Genomic DNA, 22988 nt, shown 5'->3' with positions numbered 1-22988 from the left:
ATGGAAAAAGTCTTAAGAATCATTTTCCGAAAATTTTTTATTTTTGTTTTATTTTTTAAAAATTTTATTTATTTTTGAGAGAGACAGAGACAGAGACAGAGACAGAGACAGAGACAATGTGAGTGGGGGAGGGACAAGGAGAGATGGAGACACAGAATCTGAAGCAGGCTCCAGGCTCTGAGCTGTGAGCACAGAGTCTGATGCAGGGCTCGAACTCATGAACCATAAGATCATGACCTGAGCAAAGTTGGATGCTTAGCCAACTGAGCCCCCCAGGTGTCCCTGTTATTGTTGTTTTAAATAACTAATTATGACATGTCCTCAAATACTTGACACCATGCTAAATTTCATAGTGCAGCACACTTAATTAAATATTTCAATTGTTGATTATTATTATGCATAACAGTTTCTCTGTTTACTCAATATTTATTTTGTTGGTTTGTTTGTTTTTTCCAGAAAAACTGAAACTTTCCTAGGGAGAGAGCTTACAAAATTGGCCACACTCCACCCTCAAACATTATTTTACTTGGCACTCATAATTAATCCTGATTCACACTCACAGGATTCTGCAGCCAAAGACAATAATATAATCAACATTCTACCTATCGATATTTCTAACTGCTATATTTCACAGAGATGGGCCTTTTTGTTTTTATCTGAAACTTGAAATCCTTTTTCCTTTCAAATTAAAAGATCATATAGATATAAACATATAATGTTGTATTGTAATACTGTGAATACATTTCAGTGTTAGATTAAAGGCTATCACATTTTAGTAATGACCCTGTCTATACAGAATAGTATTCTAACATGTATTACTTTTTAAAAGTAAATATATTATTTTCTATTCTTCTGATATATAGAACTCACTCTTGTTCTTAATCATTAGATGGTCAATATCATCTGAGATATGGTATACAGTATTAAATACTCTTTTGAAGAGAACAATGTAAATATTTTCTATTACACAACAATTCGTATTTTTTCATGTTTATTAGTTGTGGTGTCTTAATGTATTTGCTGTAATGGTAGTTACAGATCTATACTTTGAACATTTACATGTTAACCTGAATAGAAGACTTAAGTTGTAAGTTTCAGGGATTCTATGTTCTGAACTTTAGGCAATCACAATTAAAGTCCTCTCCTTCCTACCAAAAACAAATGAAAATTCCGTGTTATAAGAGCTTGACAATATATGTATCTTTTTTATTTATAAAATATCAGTCTAAATTTGGGTGCAGAGAAAAGAATCTATGTGTAAAGCAAAAAAGCAGATTAAATGCTTGCAGATTCAGTACAGCAAGCTAAGTAATGAATTATATGTAAAATGTAACTAAGATAGATGGATGGATGGATGGATGGAGGGATGGATGGATGGATAGATTTATAAACACAAGACTTAGGAACTAAGGAGTTCTTTTGGCTAAAACCCAATATTGGCCTTATTTCAGTTTAATTGGAAGAGGATCTCAAATTCATCTTCTCCATGAGGTATCAGGAACCTGGATTTCTCTTTGTACCAAAGGTTAATAAGAAATGTGTCTGCAAAAGTCAAACAGCATTAAATACCAAAAACTGATTATTATTCTACAGGAGTTGTTCTGTCATTCATAATCTCTCCATGCTCCAACCTTCCACAGCTAATCTTTAATGGATGACATGCAAGAAAGAAAAATAACTAACATATAAAGCAGAGACTCGCAAGTGAGCGTTTAAGAAATTAAAAGAAATAAGGCTTTTAAAGAAATGTATTTTAAACAAAACAATGTAGAAAATGAAATATTTTTATGTGTAAAATTTAAACATTATCTGTATACTGCAAGCATAATACAAGAATAAAAATGAAGAGATATTACACTCTACATAATGCCCACTGAGGCTATTTGGGAAAACAGGTTTAATTGAACAAGTTATTTTTTTAAATGTAACTACATCATGGACCTAAGAGTATATTAATGTTTGCAACAGGCCATATAATATTACATCTCACTGTCAAACTCAATTTAGGTAAAACAAATTTTGAAGTGTTTGTGGTTTCATCATTTTATTTAGTTGAGAAGAAATACTTAACTAAAAAACAGAGAGTCAATGTTTCTGCTACGCTTCTCTAAAATATTCCCTACTATTTAAAGGTCATATATGTCAATAATGTTCAAATAATCTTATCCACATGTACAATTTAATGAGTTAAAACACAGTAAGAAGTCTTAAATAGCTCCTATGAGATAAATTTTTTTGCAGTGGTAACACATATGGAATGAGCTAGTCATTTCAGCTTTTGCAAAATTAAGACCTACTTACTATGTATTTTTCCTTTATTTTCTTTAATGAAAAGATTTAAAAAATATTTTCTTATTTCCAAGCTACCTAAATACAGTTAAATCTTAAAATCAAAGGAAAATTGAAAACTGTGGGATAAATGAACTAATAAAAACCCTCATAAATTATTTTTAAAAAAGAAATGAATATCAATCCCTTGTGAAACAAAAGCATATATAAATACTTACGGGATAGTTTACTTATATTACAAGTACACTTTGAATATACCCTCTATTAAATCAAGGAATCTTGAGAAAACAAGATGATAACGTCCTCATCTTATCTACTGAGTGCTTTTTATGGGTTAAGCACTTCATACACATTATCTCACTTAAATATCACGGCAACCTATAAAATAAGTTTTAATCAAAGCTTAGTGAGTCTGTCACTTATACATGTTAAGTGGCAAAAAGATTAGAATAAAGGTCTGATTCCAAACTCTGAACATTTAACCCCTACTATAGTGTATTATGAGTGAAAAGTGAATACAGTCAAAAAGAAATGTTTGAAATCCCAAATCTGTCTTCTTCGCTGGTGTATATATTCAGTGCCTAAAACAATCCTAGCACACAATGGCCCTTCAATAAATACTTCTTGGTTAAATTTTAAAAGAGTTAGCTTAGTTCCTATAAAGTGCCAAATAAAAACAGTATTGGTGGTGATGTCAAAAAAGAAGGGGAAGACAAGAGAGTCAACCATTTGAGATTTTATCACAATAGAGGACACAACGGGGTTTCAAAATTGCATGAAATCACGTCAGTTTGAATGACAGTATTTGTAGTATATAAAAACCAACAGGGAAGTAAAGGAAATAAGCTTGATATTATTTTAACAGTCTACATAAAGGTTTATTATTGGTACACATTAGGTTAAAGCCCATATCTTTTGTATCCCAATTCTTTTATTTTGGATTCACATTTAAGTAAGATGTATTTTTAATTAAAACCTAAACAGAACAAAAGTCTCTTTATGACTTCTGATATTATCAAAGATTTAAGAATTGTATAGAGATAAAATAATAAATATTACTATTAGCTACAACTTACTGAGTACCAGTTATATATTAGGTGCTTTTGTACATTATCTATAATCCCTAAAATAATCTGGTAAATTAGTTAATATTCACATTTTACACGGCCGAAAGTAAACCTGGAGAAGCTCATAAATAACTTGCCCAAAGGCACACAGTTGGTGTTAATAAGTATCAAAGCTCTGATCTGCACCTGGGTCAGTCTGATTCTACGGCTTTTGGTCTTCCCATTATTTCAATGTGCCTCACAGAGAACTGGGCACCTTTGTTTCATGTGGTTTTTTGACTGTACCAGACTCTCATTCTTATATTTAATCAGGTGGGAAGACAAAATAGACTAATACATATGTAAGTTATACAACACACAAAGACACGCAAATAAATAAGGAGAAAATCTGAAACAAAAATGGCTTAGGTAAAATGGCAAATTTGACCACAGCCGTCATATAAATTTCATAAAACTGGTTCACGTGGTCGTTATGTACCAAACATATCACAGGAATTATTTGAAGATCAGAAAGTAACTATTAAAAAAAATCACTTCCTTAGTGATCAGTAATACTAATATCTAATCATATGAGTACAAATACTAAATCTAATTCACGATCATTGTATAAAACTTGAAAAGGCAGAAAACCATTAATTGAAACATTAATATATCCATTAATAATACAAATAAATTTGCCTCGTTTCATATAATGTACATGTACACATATATTTAACAAAATTATATTATAAATGCAGTTTCCCCCCTACTTTTCACTTAACATTAAATCATGAAGATTTTCTCATATCACCAAATATTTAGCAACGGTTTTCAGTTATCATATAATGTCTCACAGCATACGCATACCTTAACCATTCTCTTATTGTCTGATTGATGTTAGTTCTCTGGCAGTTATAACTAACACTAGTATGGATATCCTTAATATAAATCTTTATGTCATACACTATAAGGAAATGGCTATTTCCTTAGAGTACTTCATATTTTAACTAACATTTGAAAAATCTATAAACATATATTTTTATATCTTATTTGCAATTTTCAATGTTTACTTGAGATGTTTTTGCATGTATTTCTTTTAATGTGGAATATCTTGATTTTTTTTTTTAAACAATTATACTTTGCTTAAGTACACTATAATACATAAATGTGTCATAGTTATAATATACTTTACCAAATACACTTTTTATTTTGAATATAAAAATGAGCCATGACAGAAACAAACATCAATACTGGTGTGGACTTTTTTTGCTGTTGTTATGTGGATTATTTGTCCTTTCACATGACACTAAAGAACACATTTATCACATGTAATCATATTCCTATAATGTTCCTCTTTATCTATTAAGGTACTGACACAGTTTTTGTTATTGTGTTTTGCTTTTTGACTGCACCTGATACCAGTTGGGTAGAAAATAAGCTACTAAAGACCATACGTATGAGAAAATATGAAAAAAATAATAAGTCTATCAAGAGTTAATGAATTTCTTATAGTTTCAAGCCAATGGATTTCTTAAGCAATTCAGTGTTTTTTTTTAATTTTGACATATCACAATGATGACTCTCTCTAATGTCATAAGTAAAATATCTTTAATCTTTTTTAATAAGAGAACTGAAACATTAAAAAGATACACACTGAAAATTTATACTTTAAAAAAATTTCAGAGGATTTTCATTTTGTGTCATTTTTATAACTAAGTGGTTGGATGTATCTCTTTTAACTAGATTGCACTGCTATTTTCATCAATTTAGAAGGCTGTAAAAATACTAAACATCTCAAATATTTAACATTTACTAAAATAATATTGTATAATTAATGAGAAATATTTGATTAACAAGAATCATAAAGCAATCAAATTCTTTCCATTGTATGCATGCATGATTTGTACTATTTAGTCAAAGGGAAGCCTTAAGTATATACAAATAAGTAAATATTTGAAGTATATGATTAGCTATATCATACAAAAGTTTTAAGAGTAGATAATATTGCTTAATGAGATTTCGCCTCCAAGATATAAGTGATCAATGCAAACATATTAATTTATGCTTTTCAGTAAATCAAAATGCCCTAAATCTTATCAAATTACTCCTGCAAGACACATGCAAAGTTATACAACACCTTTAAACAAATGTACTTATAATATCTTCCTAGTAATTAGCATATATATGATTATAAAAAGCTAATAAACTTCCAAATTGTTCTAAATTATTTGAATTATTCATTATTAACATATGGTTATTTTTCCTTAAAATATATTAGTCCCACATTTCTCTATTAAAAAAGAAAAAACATTCATGGTAGTTTAACAGTACAGAAAAACAACCATCTATTATTTTAGTTGGAGTATTTATTTATGGTAATTTTGGTTATATATTCATAGTGATGTTCAGTTCTATTTTGTACAATAACATTTTAAAGACAGGATATACCTGTGAATGTCTCTGACCTAAAAAACCAGAATTCTCTCATATATGCAACCAGGTTAACATAGCCTCAAACTAATCACAAAATAATTTCTTAAAATCATTCTAATTGATATAAAAATGTTAAATAAGTAATCTCTAAAATGCCTCTGCAGGTTAATTTCTATTATACTATGAAATTTCTCTCCTTAACATAAAACAGTGTGAGCAGAAGAGTCACAAACTATTGAGAATCATCTGAACTTATCTGTAACATATCACAAATATATTTAAAAATTTTTTCCTTACAAAGACCTGTGAGTAAAGATAGACTCCAAAACATATTTAAGGCAGTCATTTATAATCTTAAACTCTGGCAACCTTTCATTTTAATCTTCTCAGTGAAAACATTATCTCCATCATCATCCACATGACCAGATGAAAATTTATTAATTGCACAAAACAGATTTTTGAATCAAATGTAGGTTTCCATTGGCAATGAATATATGACTATCCTCACACAAAAGAGAAGTATTTCCTCTCAAGGAGCTAAAACAATAAGTGGTATTTGAACTGCTGGTTGAAAGGTAGAGGCACTGGTAATCATTATTTCCCCTTGTTTGTTCAGGCCCTTCCAACAAAACAAACAACCTTTTTGTGATTGGATTGACATGGTGTTAACAATGCATTTAATGCCCAAATCAGTATGAATACAGGTAAAGCTCTCACTAATACCAGTACCAGGATGTTAAAGCCACCTATTTTCTATGCAGCCAAAAAAAAAAAAGAGCCTCCCCTCCTTTGGCAAATAAGCTAGTATGCTAGTATTCACTGAGCCACATCATATAATAACTCTCTTAATACTCGTCTACTATACCTGCTGTCTTCTCAGCAATATGAGCTTCTGTTGCTTTCTCCTGGAGTTCCAGGCTAAGCTTTAGTTTTCTATGTTCCTTATCTTCTTTAGTCAGTTTTTCTTGAAGCTAAAACACATTGAAAGAAACATAGTTTCTTATTCGACAAATTTCTTACAGAAATATAATTAATCCCAAAGTAAAAGTTATTTTTTCTAAATCCTTATTTATTACATTTAACTGCCTAAATACATAAGTCCAAGCGGGGTGGGGGTGGGGGGAAGAAATCCCACAATGTTTAACATTTTAAGCTATTTTTAAAGTAATAATTAATTACCTATAACGATAGAGAAATTATAGAAACATTTTGATATACACTTGTGTATTTATAGGCAAATGAAATTAAAGAGGGAATAACACAATTATTAAAAATACTGCAAAAAGCAATCTGATCTGTTCTTTTGTCTTAAAGCAAAAGACTTGGAAGGCACTACCCTAATAAAAAAACAACAGCTTTACAGCTTCTCTTAGTAATTCTAATACTTTGAAACAAAATTAATTAAGATAATAATCTTAATATGTGAAACAAATCTCCTTTGAGAATGCTATCCCATCATATTCCATTTAAATCGGCACTGGCACCTGATTTATAACTGGCATGTAATAAATAATTACTAAATGAAAATACTGAACATATCTCCTACTTTCATACAGAACCCCTCAATTGTTTGTCATTTGTGTTGTTTTCCATCAGATATGATCAACATTTCTAACAGCATGCTTCAGTTTGATTAGGTCAAAAACTAGAATATGAAAATCAGAAAAGTATGTAGAGGTATGCAGAGGTTAAAAAAAAAAGGTATAGAAAACGAACATTATTTAATAACATTATTAAATGTGCAAAGAAATGTAACTAGAAAGAGTCAGTAAGGATAAAACACATGACATGACAAACTGGACTGGACAAAATGTACCAGTATATAACACAAGGAATGTGACGGTATTGCCAAAATTTAATCACATATATTATTGAGGTGAAATACAGGGCACAGATGCTAAGAAAAAAAAGTTAAGTAACATGAAATCATTCATTATATTTCTCACTTTCTGTAATACTGAAGTAAACTTTTACTACCGTTAAAACTTGAATGAATCTTTTTTTTTTTTAAGGTACCTACTCAGGGTACTATAGATTTATGAAAAAAGAAGTGATATCACAGGCCAGCAAGGCAGGAAAGTAAAGAAATTGCTTTTGATAGCCAATCTCTCAATACAATCATACTCTGATGGTATGGTATGGTATGGCAACAACATAAAGCTACCATGAAAGGCTAAAAGTACATGATGAAACTGAATTATGATGGGCAACAAAGCAAACTTATAAGGTCAACAGCTAAAAGCACACTGTACAATTATCAGACTTTCTATATTGTACCTTTTTATTGCTTGCTCTGAGAATGTCCAATTCTTTTAGAAGAAATGCTATTGTCTTCTCTTTATCTAAGTCTGAAGTAACTTGACAAGGGATCGTACACTCACAATGCAAATCATGATCTCTATGTTCCATAATGCTGTAAGAAAAAAAACTATTGAACTATATACATATATGATTTCTACCATGCGGAATCTATAATTTTACACTTCAAATGAGGGAAACCAATTTAATGTTAACAATAATATATAAAGTTACTTAGTTTTAAATTTCTTTTGTTATATACTGTTAAGAAAATACGTGGATGGAAAAGAATGAATATATCAACGTCACAGAGTCGTTAATCTATCAACTGAGGGAACTAAATCTGTGGAAAGCATTTAGTCATTTCTATAGAAATTCATTGTTAAGTATACGTAAAGAATTCAGATTTTAGGGGATGTGAATAATTCAATTTATACTTTTGGTCAGGACTCTAGATACATATCTCACTTTTCTGAAAATGGAAAGAATCATACTTTTTTCAGTGTGGTTGACAGAATATCATATTTTTGTTATTAAACTCAAAACAAAACTGAAAACCTAGTCCTGTAACATTTAATGGTAAATAATTTTTTTGACATTTTGTGTGCTATTTGAGGACAGTATCGACTTGCCAGCAGGTAGTAAAAAGGATGGGAAAGAGATGGACTATTTTTTGAAGGCATTATATTAAACTTGTAAGCACAGGTAAACTTTAGAGTCTCTAAGAAGCAATTAAGCAGGGGGGTCTGGGACAGTCAGTGCAGTTCTACCTACCATGTATACCTTCTGTTGCAATTATATTAAGATATTTCATACTCTGGCTTTAGACCAGTCTCTACTATTTATTTTTCCCACATGGTTATAAAATGTTTACCACCTCTTCATTCATCCCTAACCCTATGCCCCTATGCAGTAATTCTGCAGTATTTTCAAAATATATGACTAATTATGGAAGTACTTTAATCCCATAGAGGTAAAAGTCACAGGAGTCACAAATTCAAATCCCATCATGGGATAAGTAGGTAAGGTGAATGGTAAAAGCTGTAGAATGGAAAATAATAAAGAAGGCAAATGGGAAAGTACAAGGCCCTTCTAAAAGTAATTAAATTCCTTTAAACAAAAAATCACACTAATCAAAGCCAAAACACATCTTTGGGCTTATTTTGTCTTACAGTTGCCATTTTTTGGCTCTGATGAATAATTTCCCATTTATGTCAACTTAACAGTTATTTCCAGATCCAAAATGAAAGGTCACAGAAAATAATATTCAACAAGAAGGAATAAAATCTCATGGCCTTCATTTAAACTCACCTTATGCTTTTTCACTTAACAATCTACATCCATTCTATCAACATAATGAAAACAGTAGAAAACTCTGGTAGCCCAAATTCTAATAAATTCATGATATGTCCAATGTAGCTGAGGCCAAAAAGAAAAAAGGGAGAGACGAATGGGGCAGGGAGGGAGGGAGGAAGAAAGAGTTCTCTCAATCGTACTTTCTAAATCTAAGGCTGCCAGCACTCACTTGGATTTTTCAATAGTGCAGTCAGCTGTCTCATCACCTGGATAAGGAAAATTCCTTGATCTCTGCCCTGGCAGTTCTGTGTCCTCATAGGTGGCTTCATTAACCAATTCACTGGATTTCTGATGCATGCTTTCCTTAGAATTCACAGTTGGTTGCTCATCTGGCTCTGTACTTTTATTTCTCCCTGTAGTCTCTTGTTCAAGGTAACTATGGGCTATCTCTGTATTTAAAACAAAACAAAAACAAATGATACATGAAATACCATAGCTACATATTAAATCGTTGAAATGAATATTTTTGTAGAAATAGGTGCTCTCATAGCTTTAAACATGTACTTACTAGTCTTACTCCTATTGTAATCAGGAACATACAGCGGTTTTTCCACATCTGGTGGGGGCATTTAGGGCAGTGGTTTACAACCTTCACTTCAGGTTGAAATAACCTGAGGAGTTTCTAGAAATCCTTAGCCCAGACCACATCTTGTATTAATTAAATCAAAATCTGTCAGAGTGTCCAAATGACTTCAGCATCCAACCAAAACTGAGAAACACAGATTTAGGGGCACTGTTTTCTAGATTTCTTTTCTAGATTTCAAAAAATAGGATGCGATGCGCGAATGACTATAGGGAAGTGATACTGTGCATGCAACTCTGGTATCCAACTGCCTGGGCTAGAATTCCAGCTTTGCCTAGTGCATAACTTTCGTCAGGTTACATAACCCATCAAAGCCTAAGTTTCTTGTTTGTAAAATGAGAACATAAGAGCACTTTTACTTGAGTTACTTTAAGGACTGACTGATGCAAAGTACTTGGCCTAGTGTTCAGCACATTGGTAAACATTAGCTATTATTTTTGTAATCATTATCATAATATTAAAATTAATACAATGTAAGAAAAATTATTTTTAACTTCCATATTATCAGATATATATTATACATTAGAAAATCTGGGGCGCCTGGGTGGCTCGGTCGGTTAAGCATCCGACTTCGGCTCAGGTCATGATCTCACGGTCCGTGAGTTCAAGCCCCGCGTCGGGCTCTGTGCTGACCGCTCAGAGCCTGGAGCCTGTTTCAGATTCTGTGTCTCCCTCTCTCTCTGCCCCTCCCCTGTTCATGCTCTGTCTCTCTCTGTCTCAAAAATAAATAAACGTTAAAATTAAAAAAAAAAAAGAAAATCTGTTTTGTAATGCCTGGCTATCTCATAAAAATTATCTTAAGCTGTAACTAGTATATAACAGCTATTTCAAAGGAATAGTGTATCTGATACTATGGTGAAATTTTTGGAAGAAAATGACACACATGCAACTACATAAAACAAACTCTTTTACTGGCAAATCAGACCAACAGGCACAAATACTGATTGTAACAAATACTTTATTATTTCCAGTATCAATAACTCTTGAACTTTAAAAAGCAAGTGAATCTCACCTGCTTGTTGATGATGCCTTTTCCAACCTGCCAAACTTAAAATCCTTTTAAGCAGAAAAGCAGAGGAGAGTAGTTTTAGAATAAATAACAAAATAGGGGTACTTATAAATAAGCTACTTCTCACAAAGTATTCATTTCTTAAGGAGAAATTCTTTGCTTGTGGATATGCTGAAACTAGGTTTAGCCAGTCATAAACCCTAAGTCCTGGGCATTATCTTGTTGGTAGCTGAAGCTAAATCAGAAATCACTTGTTTTTAGTAAAATTACTCTCAATTTCACTTTGACGAAACAAATAGGGAGACTATGTCATCATAATTATATGCTGTAAGATATCTATGAAACATTAAACAGTAGAACATTATACTGTTTTTATTTAAACTTTAACAATTCTAGGTATCTGAAAATTATCCTGTTGGTTTTTGACATTTCAAAACACTTACATGGTTTGCTTCAGATGTTCATCAGGCTACTTTTCTAGGAGAAGCTGGTGTTAGTAGAATGGAACCCTCAAAATCTGAATTAAGGAATTTTATAAATGGACATTAAAAAATACAACTGCGGGGCGCCTGGGTGGCTCAGTCGTTTAAGCATCCGACTTCGGCTCAGGTCACGATTTCACGGTATGTGAGTTCGAGCCCTGCGTCGGGCTCTGTGCTGACTGCTCAGAGCCTGGAGCCTGTTTCAGATTCTGTGTCTCCCGCTCTCTCTGACCCTCCCCCGTTCATGCTCTGTCTCTCTCTGTCTCAAAAATAAATAAATGTTAAAAAAAAAATTAAAAAAAAATACAACTGTATCTATAAACCATGCTTTCTAACACTAACACGTAATTTTAAAAGTACAGCTAACACTTGAACACATGGGTTTGAACTGTGCAGGTCCACTTATCTGTGAATTTTTTTCTTTTATAACTACAATAGAGTAATGTAAATGTATTTTCTCTTATGATTTGCTTAATAACATTTTCTTTTCTCTAGCTTATTTTATGGTTAAGAATACAGTATTAATACATACAACATACAATACACGTGTTAATTGACTATAGTACTGGTAAAGCTTCTGGTCAACAGTAGGCTATTAAGTAGTTACGTTTTGGGGGAGTCAAAGTTATACAGGAATTTGAATGCAGGGGGTTGGATCTCCTAACACCCAGATTGTTCAAGGATCAACTTTTACTAAAATGAAAGAGAATTATGGTTTTCCATCATCTACATTACCATTACCTTACCACTATGTACAACTCATCCCATATTTTTACTTCTGTATTTCTGGGTTTAGTTTAGCATCTTTCTTCTCCCAGTTTCTAATTTCTAACCTCCTAGTGTTTACTTTACCTCATCCCTGGTATGTATACTTTCTATCTGCTTACTATATTTATAGCTCTTTTTCTTACTTCAGGTTACTTAATGTCAAGTTTTGTGTTCTGCTGAATTCTTGGCAAATCAGCACCTTTTCACCAGGGAATGTACTATCTTCTCCAAACTCAGAGCTTCCCAATAAAAGGACTCTATGCAGATCCCTCCTGGATTATAGTAATTATAATCTCTTATAGTATAATTAAAATAAACTCAGCAAGTTCTAATATACTTCTGGAATTTAATTCTAAATGTTTAATATTTTTGAAGAACCCTGTACTGTGTGATTTGGCTCTGATTAATTAAAGATGTTTCTAATCTTGCTCTGTACTAGAAGCTTTTAAACTCCTAACTGTAACTGTTTACCAGGATTTGGAGTCTGCTCTGTAAATCAAACTATCCATACATATTCTGCCAGTGAAAATTTAATTTTACTTTGAAGTAAACAAGGCTGACTTATAAAATTTTCCTTTTGTCTGCCTATTTTTTTTCCATTATAGCAAATGTTGTTTAAATCTTCTCTCAATGCTTTTCTATTCTGCCATATTACATTATCCTAAATCAGAATTCAACTTCGGTATAGGAAGTTTGACCCTTCTAATTAATCTATTTATTAACTAATTAATGGAAACCTCCAATATGATATGTTATATGAAAGTACTAGGAAAACAAAGGAGTGGGAAACAGACTCTCCCCTGAAGGACTCTAGTATAGTGAGGAGGCAAACTGATCTGATGATTTGAATACAACGTAGAAATGGCTATACTCGGGTCATAGAGACCAAACATAAAACATACTAGACATACTGATGCTCAACTAGAAGACTCTGGGAAGATTTCACAAAGGCATCTGTTCCAATAAAAGACAAGTAGGAATGTGCAAAGCAATCAACTACCAAACGGTTTGAGTTAGATGATGTAATGAAAAAGTTGACATACTCTAAGAATAAAGTAACAGGAAGAACAAGCATGGGTACAGAGGAGAAGGAATGGCTTTAGGAAAAACACAGACATTTCTTGTATATCTTTCTTGAAATGACAAGATGTTATAGTCAGGGAGTAAAAATTTCTAACATGAGTGATACGTAAGACAAAGTCCAAGATGTGGTTCATCTGGGAATGGGTAAATGAAATAGACTGAAGGTACATGTAGAGGAAGAAATCAAGGAATCAAGGTACTGAAAGTGTTATCTATTAAAACAATGAAATCATTCAGAAAAATAGCAAGCAATGGAAAGGAGAAATGAGAGCCAAGACTTCACTGACCGCATCAATATGCTGAAGAAAACAGAGACAAATGAGAGAGCTGAGAGGAATTGATTGTAGATAAGTCATTTCTTTTTATCTTTTTACTTTGAAATACTTTCAATCTAATAAAAAAGCTACAAAAAATAGTACCGAGTTCCTATGTACTGAGTCAAGGCACCCAGATTCTCCAAATGTTAACATTTTACCACATTTGCTTTATTGTTCTCTTCATTCTCTCTGTATCTACCTACCTATGTAATTTTTTCCATAACATTTGAGAGTAAGTTGCAGGCATTATGTACTTTGACTTTTCAAGTCAAATTTAAGATACTGCTCTATCATATTGCATTTTGTCAAGTTTGATTTACCTTTTTCAAGGCCCAACTTAAGTTCAATTTCTGAGTTAGTACCATCTCCAACCAAGAGAAGATGATAGCACTTAGTGACTCTAACTCAGTCTTCAATTATTCTCCCTACACTCTCAAGCCCAAAAGAAAGACCATTACTTTTTAAAAATATTTTTATTTATTTATTTTTTTGAGAGAGAGAGAGCACGAATGGGGGAAGGGCAGAGAGACAGGGAGAGAGTAGATCTGAAGCAGACTCTGCAATGACAACAGACAGCCCGATGTGGGGCTCAAACTCACAAACCATGAGATCATGACCTGAGCTAAAGTCAGATGCTTAACCAACTGAGCCACCGAGCTACCCCAAGAAAGACCATTATGAAGTGATAATGGGGTGAAGCCACTAAAAGCTCCAGCTAAGCTGTCTGGATTGCCCCATCACTTGAAAAAGCACTGCATACAGAAGTATAAATATATGTCAATACAATGCAACAAAAAGGGAAGTTACAGGTCTGTTTTGCACACCAGTCAATTGGAAAGATAAGATATATATTTAAAAGAAAAAAACCCTATTCACTTCTAAATATCTCTAGACAGATGAAAGTTTAAAACTAAAACTATTCTATTAATTCCTCTCTCATATGGTTTAAAATGGAAACTCTATAACCTTTTTTAGTAATCTGCTTCAGTGTTTAATCAATGTCATTATTAACTATTCCATCATTATGACTAACAAAATTATTACTATTTAAATATATTTCTCCATATGGACTTAGACAATAAATTATCAATGTCTTCTTCATAATTCATAAGACTCTGAAGTCCAACTTTCTTTCCTAAGAGTTAAACAACAGGGAATTTTTATAACTACTATCAATTCCTTTAGTTATTTATTTGCTCTTCTGTGAGGACTGTATTATTGGACATAAGAATTTGACCACTTCAAACCAAATATATTTCCCAGTTTTTGCTATTACTATCTTATGCTATCACTACCATATTAGCTTATCCTGTGACCATTTCCAAGTAATTTTACAGAGGAAAACTACTAGTTATTTCTCAAATTGCTATTGCTAGAGACAGTTTACTCATCTGGGCAAAATGGGTGGATTTTGAAAAGATTTTGGGGGGGATTTTAATACTTAATACATGTACCTAGGCTACCTGCAATATATGCTTTGAAGACCCTCTGTCTCTCTAGTCACTTTCATGCTGCTTCCAATGGATCATTTTCATGATCTAACAAAGTCTCTATTTCTGGAAGTACCAGTATGGTCAACTATCTTAATGCTAGCATTGCTATTAAATTCTCAATTCCTTAGTCTAGAAAATTTATTGTATTATACCATTTCCTACCCTAGGAAAGAAAGCCTTAGGATCCCCTTAGGGTTCAATTGTCCAGACAATTATACATTAGTTAATATAGAATACACTCAGTTAAATTGATGCTACCCAAGAAATCATGACTCATGGCCAAAAATAACTGTTATTTCACAACTACTACACAGAAGTGAGGAGGTGGCTAGAATCAAATAGGGATTCTTAAAGGCTGGGAAATTCTGTTCTGTCTGGCTTTGTAAATAGTTTGTGACAACTGGTATCTGTGTAAACGGATTTGATGGTCCCCTGGGGGGGTCAATACTGTTTACAGAGCTGTTTCTTCGGAGTGGCTGAGCTAGAATTGTCTCTAGGGATCCTACTGGGGTTACTCAGAATAGCAACCTCACAGCTACCTGAGAGCTCAGGGGCAGAAAAGAGAAAGGGCAATAGAAATACCATAGGCAAGTACATTCAAATAAATGGATCCTCTGCACCTTCAGATGCAGGTGATACTTAGGGGCATTTGTATCTAAAATGAACCATAAAGGAGGCAATTTATTAATGTTCTTTCTGATGCTTGCTAACACAATGGTCATCACTTCTTTAAACTTTTTTTTTGGAAGAGAAAGGTTATTATTTATGCTATAGCATCTAATTTTATAAATATAAAAAACCCAAAAACTTCATGTTTATAGCTTCTTTCTTTTTTATATTATCTATTAACACACTATGTAAGAACATCAAAATGATAGGACACTTTTTTGCTACTAAATAAGACTGCAAATTTGATGTAATTACAATAGTAGTCCCATATTTTAAACCAAGATGTCTTTTTTCAATGGTAAGGATTTTTCTAAGTGAATATTAGTTTCAACATAATCAGAGCAACAGTAGCAGTTAGTGGCCCCAAATAACTTCTACCAATTTCTTAAGTAAGTTAAAATGTAGGTTATCTACGTGTGTGTACAAATACTATTTATCTCCTTGACTAAATAATTGTTTTTTATGCGGGGGAGGGTTAATTTTCCACATAGATGCATACATTGGCCTACCCCCACAACCCCTGCCAAATATAAAAGAAAAAGACATCAGAAACTTATGCCATTTCATAGTGGTCTCACCCACTATAAGTACATACAAGATAAAAGTTTAGAACTTCCAAGCAGAACACTGATGAATTTAGATTTCCTAGCAAAACCACAGTGCATGGGCCAAACTGCAGGGTTTGAATTCTGGCTCCACCACATGGCTGTATGACCTTTAGCAAATTACTTAACCTCTCTCATCAATTTCCCTACCAATAAAAGTACATAATAACAGTACCTATCTCAAAAGGTTGTTATGAGGATTAAATTATTTAAGTTATATAACCTCTTGGAAAAGTGTCAGCACAGAATACATACTCACTAAATGTTAGCTATTATTATCTGCAAAACTCTGCTTTGCTAAAAACAAAAGATTTTTTTAAAGCAAAAATATTTTTAAATTAAAATATAAAAAGAATAAATCAAATAAAAATTTATTACAATATACAAAGACATGGACATAAAAACAAATACAATGCCTCATTCAATGAGAAACATACAATAAAAAGGAAATACTTAATGAGGTTAAAGCTTACAGTTAACACATAATGGTTTAATAAAGCATGTAGAGGATTATAAAACGAACAAGTTACACAAGTAATATGACTTCAAAATTTAGAAATCCTGACACTAGCGAAAGATCCCACAGAAAGAAAATTTAATAGTATATTTCTTTAAATTCAGTCTCATAGTAAGAAAATTGCCTGTTTCTGCAACACAATTTGAGCACTCACTATATTGGCACAATATTAAATATAATCAAGACCACAGCTAGCAGATCACAGGCACTTATCCTTCAGATATTCTAATTTAGCAGTCACAAGAAATTAAGTAACTTTTGGATCTCTAGCTAAAAAAATACAAACTTTTACTTGGATACTGGATACTCTCTCAGGGAGGTTTCAATATATTTTGGCTTTAACAGCAGTAAGAAGAAAAAAGAAAGAACTATAACTTTCATTTTCATTGCTATGCATACACACTGCCCACATTTCAAGTGCTCAAAGCCACACACAGCCAGTGGCTACCATGTTGGAAAGCACAGATATAAAGCCTTATGCAGTTCTAATAAGGTGTTTTATATATAATGAGAAGTCAAAAACATTGAGGGCAGAGTCAGGATGTAGCTGTAAGATATTGAAATAAGATTTTACAAAGGTTTATAAAGTTGGAAAATCATGAAACCTGTCAATATCACATAATTTATTCATTTGCACGTGAAGGTTCAACATTCAAATGAAACTACATCTTTTACATTCCTATACATGGCTGTGTATCTAGATAAACATACCAAAAAGAAGTGGTGAGGTTATTTCATCTTTGATTAAGACAATCTAATGACTTAGTGTACCATATTTCAAATTACCCAGTGGCTAGCCATGAAAATTATTTTACTGGTATTTTGTTATTTATTTTATTACAAAAAAGGTATTTAAGGTGGTGGTACTACACCAAATTTTTAAAAGTGTTTGTTTCATCAAGTCTGCATAGTCATGAGCACATCAATATTCATTCTCCTGGGGAAGAGATGAGATTTCTGTGTGAGAACTAACTTCTATCATAATGTTTCAGATTCTAAATTTTAACATCCTTCACTGTATGAAGACCATGAACACAGTACAATAGTGTAATCTCCTAAAGCTTAGGCTACCTAATTAACTTATGAACATATCACATAAATTAAAGCTCTGTAAAACTTGTATCATCCTATTTAAACCATTACAAATATTATCTAGGTTGAAATAATTGTGAAAAGTATCCTAAAATTTTATTAACATAAGAGCAATCTTTATTCCTTTTTTCCTTCAGTGATATGAATTATTTTGGCTACCTACTATGCATTTCTAACCTCTTCAGCCTTTCTCAATTTGTGGTATAATTTATATAAAGTAATTAAAATATGAATGAACTAGGTAAGTCTTCTATTTCCACAATCGCAAGTAAAACAGGTTTCATAATTATTTTTTGTTTGTTAAATATGAACACATACCGACTGTCCATGAATTCAGCAATTTCATCAATCACGTATGGATGCTAACTTTTCCAGTAAGAAATATAAAGAGAAAAAACCAGATTTTCTTTATATGTGCCTTTTATTTTATTTAGGAGCATTTTTAGATTTGAAAAACAAAACAGAAGAATCACGAGTCAGACACTAAGTGGAAATCACTGAAACACAATGTTAGTTCTAATGGATGGATGATTGTGTTTGGTCTTTTGAAACTTTGAAGTATAGGTAAGTCTTGATCACACAAATTAATAAATCCTAAAGCTGGAGTTAACAATAACCATTACACCCAAATTCTGCAGCTTAGCCCAGCCAATTTTTCAAAAGGTCAGGTTGTGAACTGGAGAAGATCAGGGAGGTCCACCGCATAGCTTTGTTGCCAGGCATCTCTCGTCTGGATTGTTGCAGGCATTTATTAGTATTCGTCAGCAGACTCAACAGAGCAAACAAGAAATTCAAGCACGAATAATAAAATGAAATGCTGCTATATAACCCTTTGTCATTCAGCAAATATGGGACTTTTTAGCTACATTGTTCCTAAACCTGGGTTACTACTTTAATTTTTCTCCACAGTGCTGACTGAATGAGTATGCATGTGTGTTAAATGCAGAGCTCCCCTAACAACTGCAGGACTGCCATTTAATCTGTTGGTAGATGGACCATTTCCTGTGGGAACCCTAGCTATGATTTCCAGATCCACCAAATAAATCTCAGATTAAGATTCCAAATGAAACCTGCCTTTGGCAGATAAAAAATGTCAAGATGGATATAAACAGTAAAATTATAAATTATCTAGGTGTTGCATGACAAACCAATGTTCAATTTTTTTTGTTGACATGTGCCCAGATATCAAAACTATATGAGACATTCATCAAATGTCACACTTTCATAATATTGGAGGCATCATTAAAACTGTTTGACTAAGGACCTCAAAGTGTTTAAGCAGTAGCTCAAAAGTATATTTGTGCAAAGTAGAAGAATAAATTTACATATCAGCAGCAGCTCATAAGGGATGGGTAAATATTCTGTTTATCTCTCATTGTAATTCAGGTTACTTTAAATACAAGGTTTTAGGAAATCATTATACTCTATATGGTATCATTACATAACTTCCTATGCAAATGATGTATGTTTTATTCAAATTTACCATTTGTTTCTCCAGGAAAGAAAACAAAAGCATAAAAGGAAAAGGTAGGAACTCCCCATTTCATTAATCAACCATGACTACTATACTAGTGCCTTGTTAGTTATATGTAGTATCGTCAGCCCGTATTTGAGTTAACATTTGTAACTTTTTAAAAAAGTATTAAATACCTGACACCAAAAAAAAAAAAAAAAAAAGCCTGAGAAAAGTAAATTTGTTTTTCTTTTTTATAATGTGTTCATTTCAAAGGACTCTGGGGAGGGGAAGAGACTTAAAAAAAAAAAAAAAAAAAAAAGGTAATAAAAGACCAATACAGAACATCTTAGAGAGCAAACAGCCTGTTAAAAATGCAGAGGAAGTCTCTACCGCATTCTCAGGAGATCAAGTATTGTCTTTTTAAGGAAAATTTTTGTTTTGTCTTTGGTCTTCTTACCTGGAAATGCAGCCTTGTCCTGGCCCTAATCTCTATACTAGTTAACTATAATATTGGACACTGAAGATTTCTAAAAGGAAACAATCAGATTTGCCAAACTGAAATCGTTACTTTTTAACTATAAACTCTTAAAAGCAAGTGTGTAAATAGGAATTCATTCCAATTATAAATTCTGTACAATTAATCTGTGGAAAGAATCCAGAATACTCTATACTCCAATTCCAAATGCCTGAAGCCTGAAAGATTATGTATTTATCTGTCTTTCCTATCATATTTCTTCTAATACATGCTGTTGCTTCAAGGAAACTAATTAATAAAACCTACCTATCCTGATCTGATCAATACTAATCTGAAAATTTTGAAAAGAGAGGGGGAAATTTTTAAAATATTGATTAAAGAAAGAAGAGTATATTGTGCTTAGTGTTTTTCTTTCTTTTTTAAGTTACTTTTTATTTTTTTATACCTGTAGTAAGAATTACTATCAAACTCCACTCACTGGGCCAGAGACCCTTGTGGTGTTAGACCTGCCCCTCACGTAGCACCCTACCTACACTTTCGAGCTCACTGATTAGCCAGCAGCCTCAACTTCAATATCTAACAATGTGCATGTGCTTAGTTTTTATTATATTTCTATACTAAATGCTTAAAATCAATAAGCATTACTATGTTTTGGAATACATCAAATTACCTTAGGTACAGCCAGTGAAACTATTTTAAAAAGGAAAATTTAATTTTAATTTAAAAAATGTAATTAGCAAAAACTAATATATTCAGTATCTATTCAACAAGTATAATTTTACCAACATGAACTAATCACTTTTAACTCTTTACTCACTAGTAGCATCCTGATTTTGAAGTACTAAAAAGTCCATATGTGAAGACTAGACTCACTCCAAAATTAAAAATAAAAGTCAAATAGGGTTTTTAAAAATAATTACTTTTAATTTACATCTTATCAGCACAGTTTTACTATTTGGCAAGGAATTACTGAATTTATCCAAAAGCTACAGATTACAGTATTTTAAATTCAGCCAATATTTTTAATTCAGTCATTTGGACTATGAAATTTCAAAATTTTGTAGCCTGACTTGTTCTGTTTGCTTCTTCACATTCTCTGAGAAAAAACAAAAACACAAAAGAAAAAAACACAAAGAAAAACTGCATCTGAAACTACTCCCCTAAAGATAATTATGTCCTACATGTTAGGCTGTTCTTAGTAACACACACACACACACACACACACACACACACACACACACACACACACGGTTGGGAGTATTCAGTTACCACTCCCCAATGTTTTATTCAATTATCAGATATATTGATAACCAAAATCAGTGAGTAAATGTGGTCACATCAGTGCTACTCTACAAACAGCCAGTCAACCTCGACCACTGTGTAAATCACCATAATTTGGGTCTATGTAACAACGAATATTGATTCCGATCTCCAAAATCAACAAAATGCCAATGCACACTGAGGACTGTACAGGAATCATACTAAAGGTGACAAATTAGCCACCATGGAGACCACAATTGTTATCTTAAATAGGATAAGATGAAATCCTAATTTCTTTTTAGTTTTTTTTTTTTTACATTTATTCATTTTTGAGAGACAGCGCGAGCTGGTGAGGGGCAAAGAGAGAGGGAGAAACAGAATCTGAAGCAGGCTCCAGGTTCTGAGCTGTCAGCACAGAGCCCAATGCAGGGCTCGAACCCACGAACTGTGAGATCATGACCTAAGCTGAAGTCAAATGCTTAACCAACTGTCATCCAGGTGCCCCTGAAATCCTAATTTTTAAAAAACTTGAAGATTCAATGATACCATATTGAGATTTTTGTTGTAAACATGTGTTCCAGAAAGTGCTCTAGCATGAAAGGGCCATAACCAGAAATCAATGAGGAATTTTATCAAACACCTCAGAATCTTAAGGATAGAGAATTTAGAACAAAGCAAAAAACTTTTGAAAACTTCAGGTATTTTTTTTCTATTTCAAAAAACCATATTCATATTTTCATGGCCACAAGTAAATATGATAGAGCTTGCATATAAAAAGAGGTGGATTTCCTTAAGTCAAAGAAACAGTCACAAGTTGTTCAAAGAGAGGATCATACCAATAGTACAGAAATGGGAGAAGTAAACGTATTAAAAACAGAAATTTACCATTTGTTGTGCTTATTCTTCATAGTAATTATCATTTTATAAAATAAAGGACCAAAGGTATAGTGAGAATTCCACATGAAGAATATAGCCTGAACTGATTTAAAACACTTGAATGAATGAATGAATGAATGAATGAATGAATAAATAAATAAGGCAAGACTCCTATTATCTTGCAAACTTTTCCCCTTATTCAGAATTTATGGGTGGGTTCGACAATTGTAGCAAATGTTCCACTATAGTAGGGGATGTTGATAGTGGGAAAGGTTGTGTGTTTGGGGGGGGCAGGGGGTTGAGTAGGGGGGTATCATGAGAACTCTGCACTTTCTTCTGTTTTGTTATGAATGTAAAATTTCTCTACAAAATAAAGTCTATTTAAATATTGCCAAAAAATAAAGTAAAAAAATACAATTTATGGCATAAGTTGACACATGTGAATTATTCATATTAGAAACAATGAATCTCAAAGTATAGTTCATAAACTTTATAACCAGTTAGAAAACTTAAGTTGCCCTTATAAACATATTTTTTGCATTCCATTTTTCAACTGAGGCCAATAATAGTTAACAGAATCATTCATATCAAACTTAAAAAATAAAGACACAGAGTCCCATTTATTTTAATAGTTATTTAATATAAAAGAAATTTATGTTTTTATGAAAGAATATAACCTCAATCATTCTTTTAGAGTTTTTAGCATTTCCTCTGTAAATGAATCAATCCTTGTTGACCAGCTGCCAGTAGTCCTAAAACCACTCTCTCAAATATTCTAGAGGGTCCTGTGTGAGAAGCAACCAGCACTCTACTAAGTTAAGTTAGGTCCTATAGAGATGAACAGTAAACTTAATCAGACCTAGGACCCCTATTTATGGCAT

General features: G+C 32.4%; 1 protein-coding gene and 1 non-coding gene across 9 annotated transcripts in view; both read right to left on the bottom strand.

Moving 5' to 3' along the window:
• The window catches only part of MIPOL1 (mirror-image polydactyly 1), a 320020-nt gene that overhangs the window by 227405 nt on the left and 69627 nt on the right, over nucleotides 1-22988 (bottom strand). For all 8 annotated transcript variants that reach the window (XR_006218817.1, XR_006218816.1, XM_042989584.1 and 5 more), the window contains exons 4-6: nucleotides 9592-9811; nucleotides 8046-8181; nucleotides 6634-6739 (exon numbers count right to left, since the gene is read on the bottom strand). Coding sequence is in view for 6 of the 8 variants with exons in the window: in XM_042989584.1 (XP_042845518.1) it covers nucleotides 6634-6739; nucleotides 8046-8181; nucleotides 9592-9811 (462 nt within the window). In the remaining 2 variants the exon portion in view is untranslated. The remainder of the gene's footprint in view (nucleotides 1-6633; nucleotides 6740-8045; nucleotides 8182-9591; nucleotides 9812-22988) is intronic.
• LOC122239849 lies at nucleotides 20415-20562 on the bottom strand. Its single transcript, XR_006219228.1, has one exon. It is a non-coding gene; the product is annotated as a small nucleolar RNA SNORA62/SNORA6 family (small nucleolar RNA).

Source organism: Panthera tigris, chromosome B3, assembly GCF_018350195.1.
Source record: "Panthera tigris isolate Pti1 chromosome B3, P.tigris_Pti1_mat1.1, whole genome shotgun sequence".
Taxonomy (NCBI): Eukaryota; Metazoa; Chordata; class Mammalia; order Carnivora; family Felidae; genus Panthera; species Panthera tigris.
Note: the sequence above shows the minus strand (reverse complement) of the source record. Positions and strands in the feature narration are given on the sequence as shown.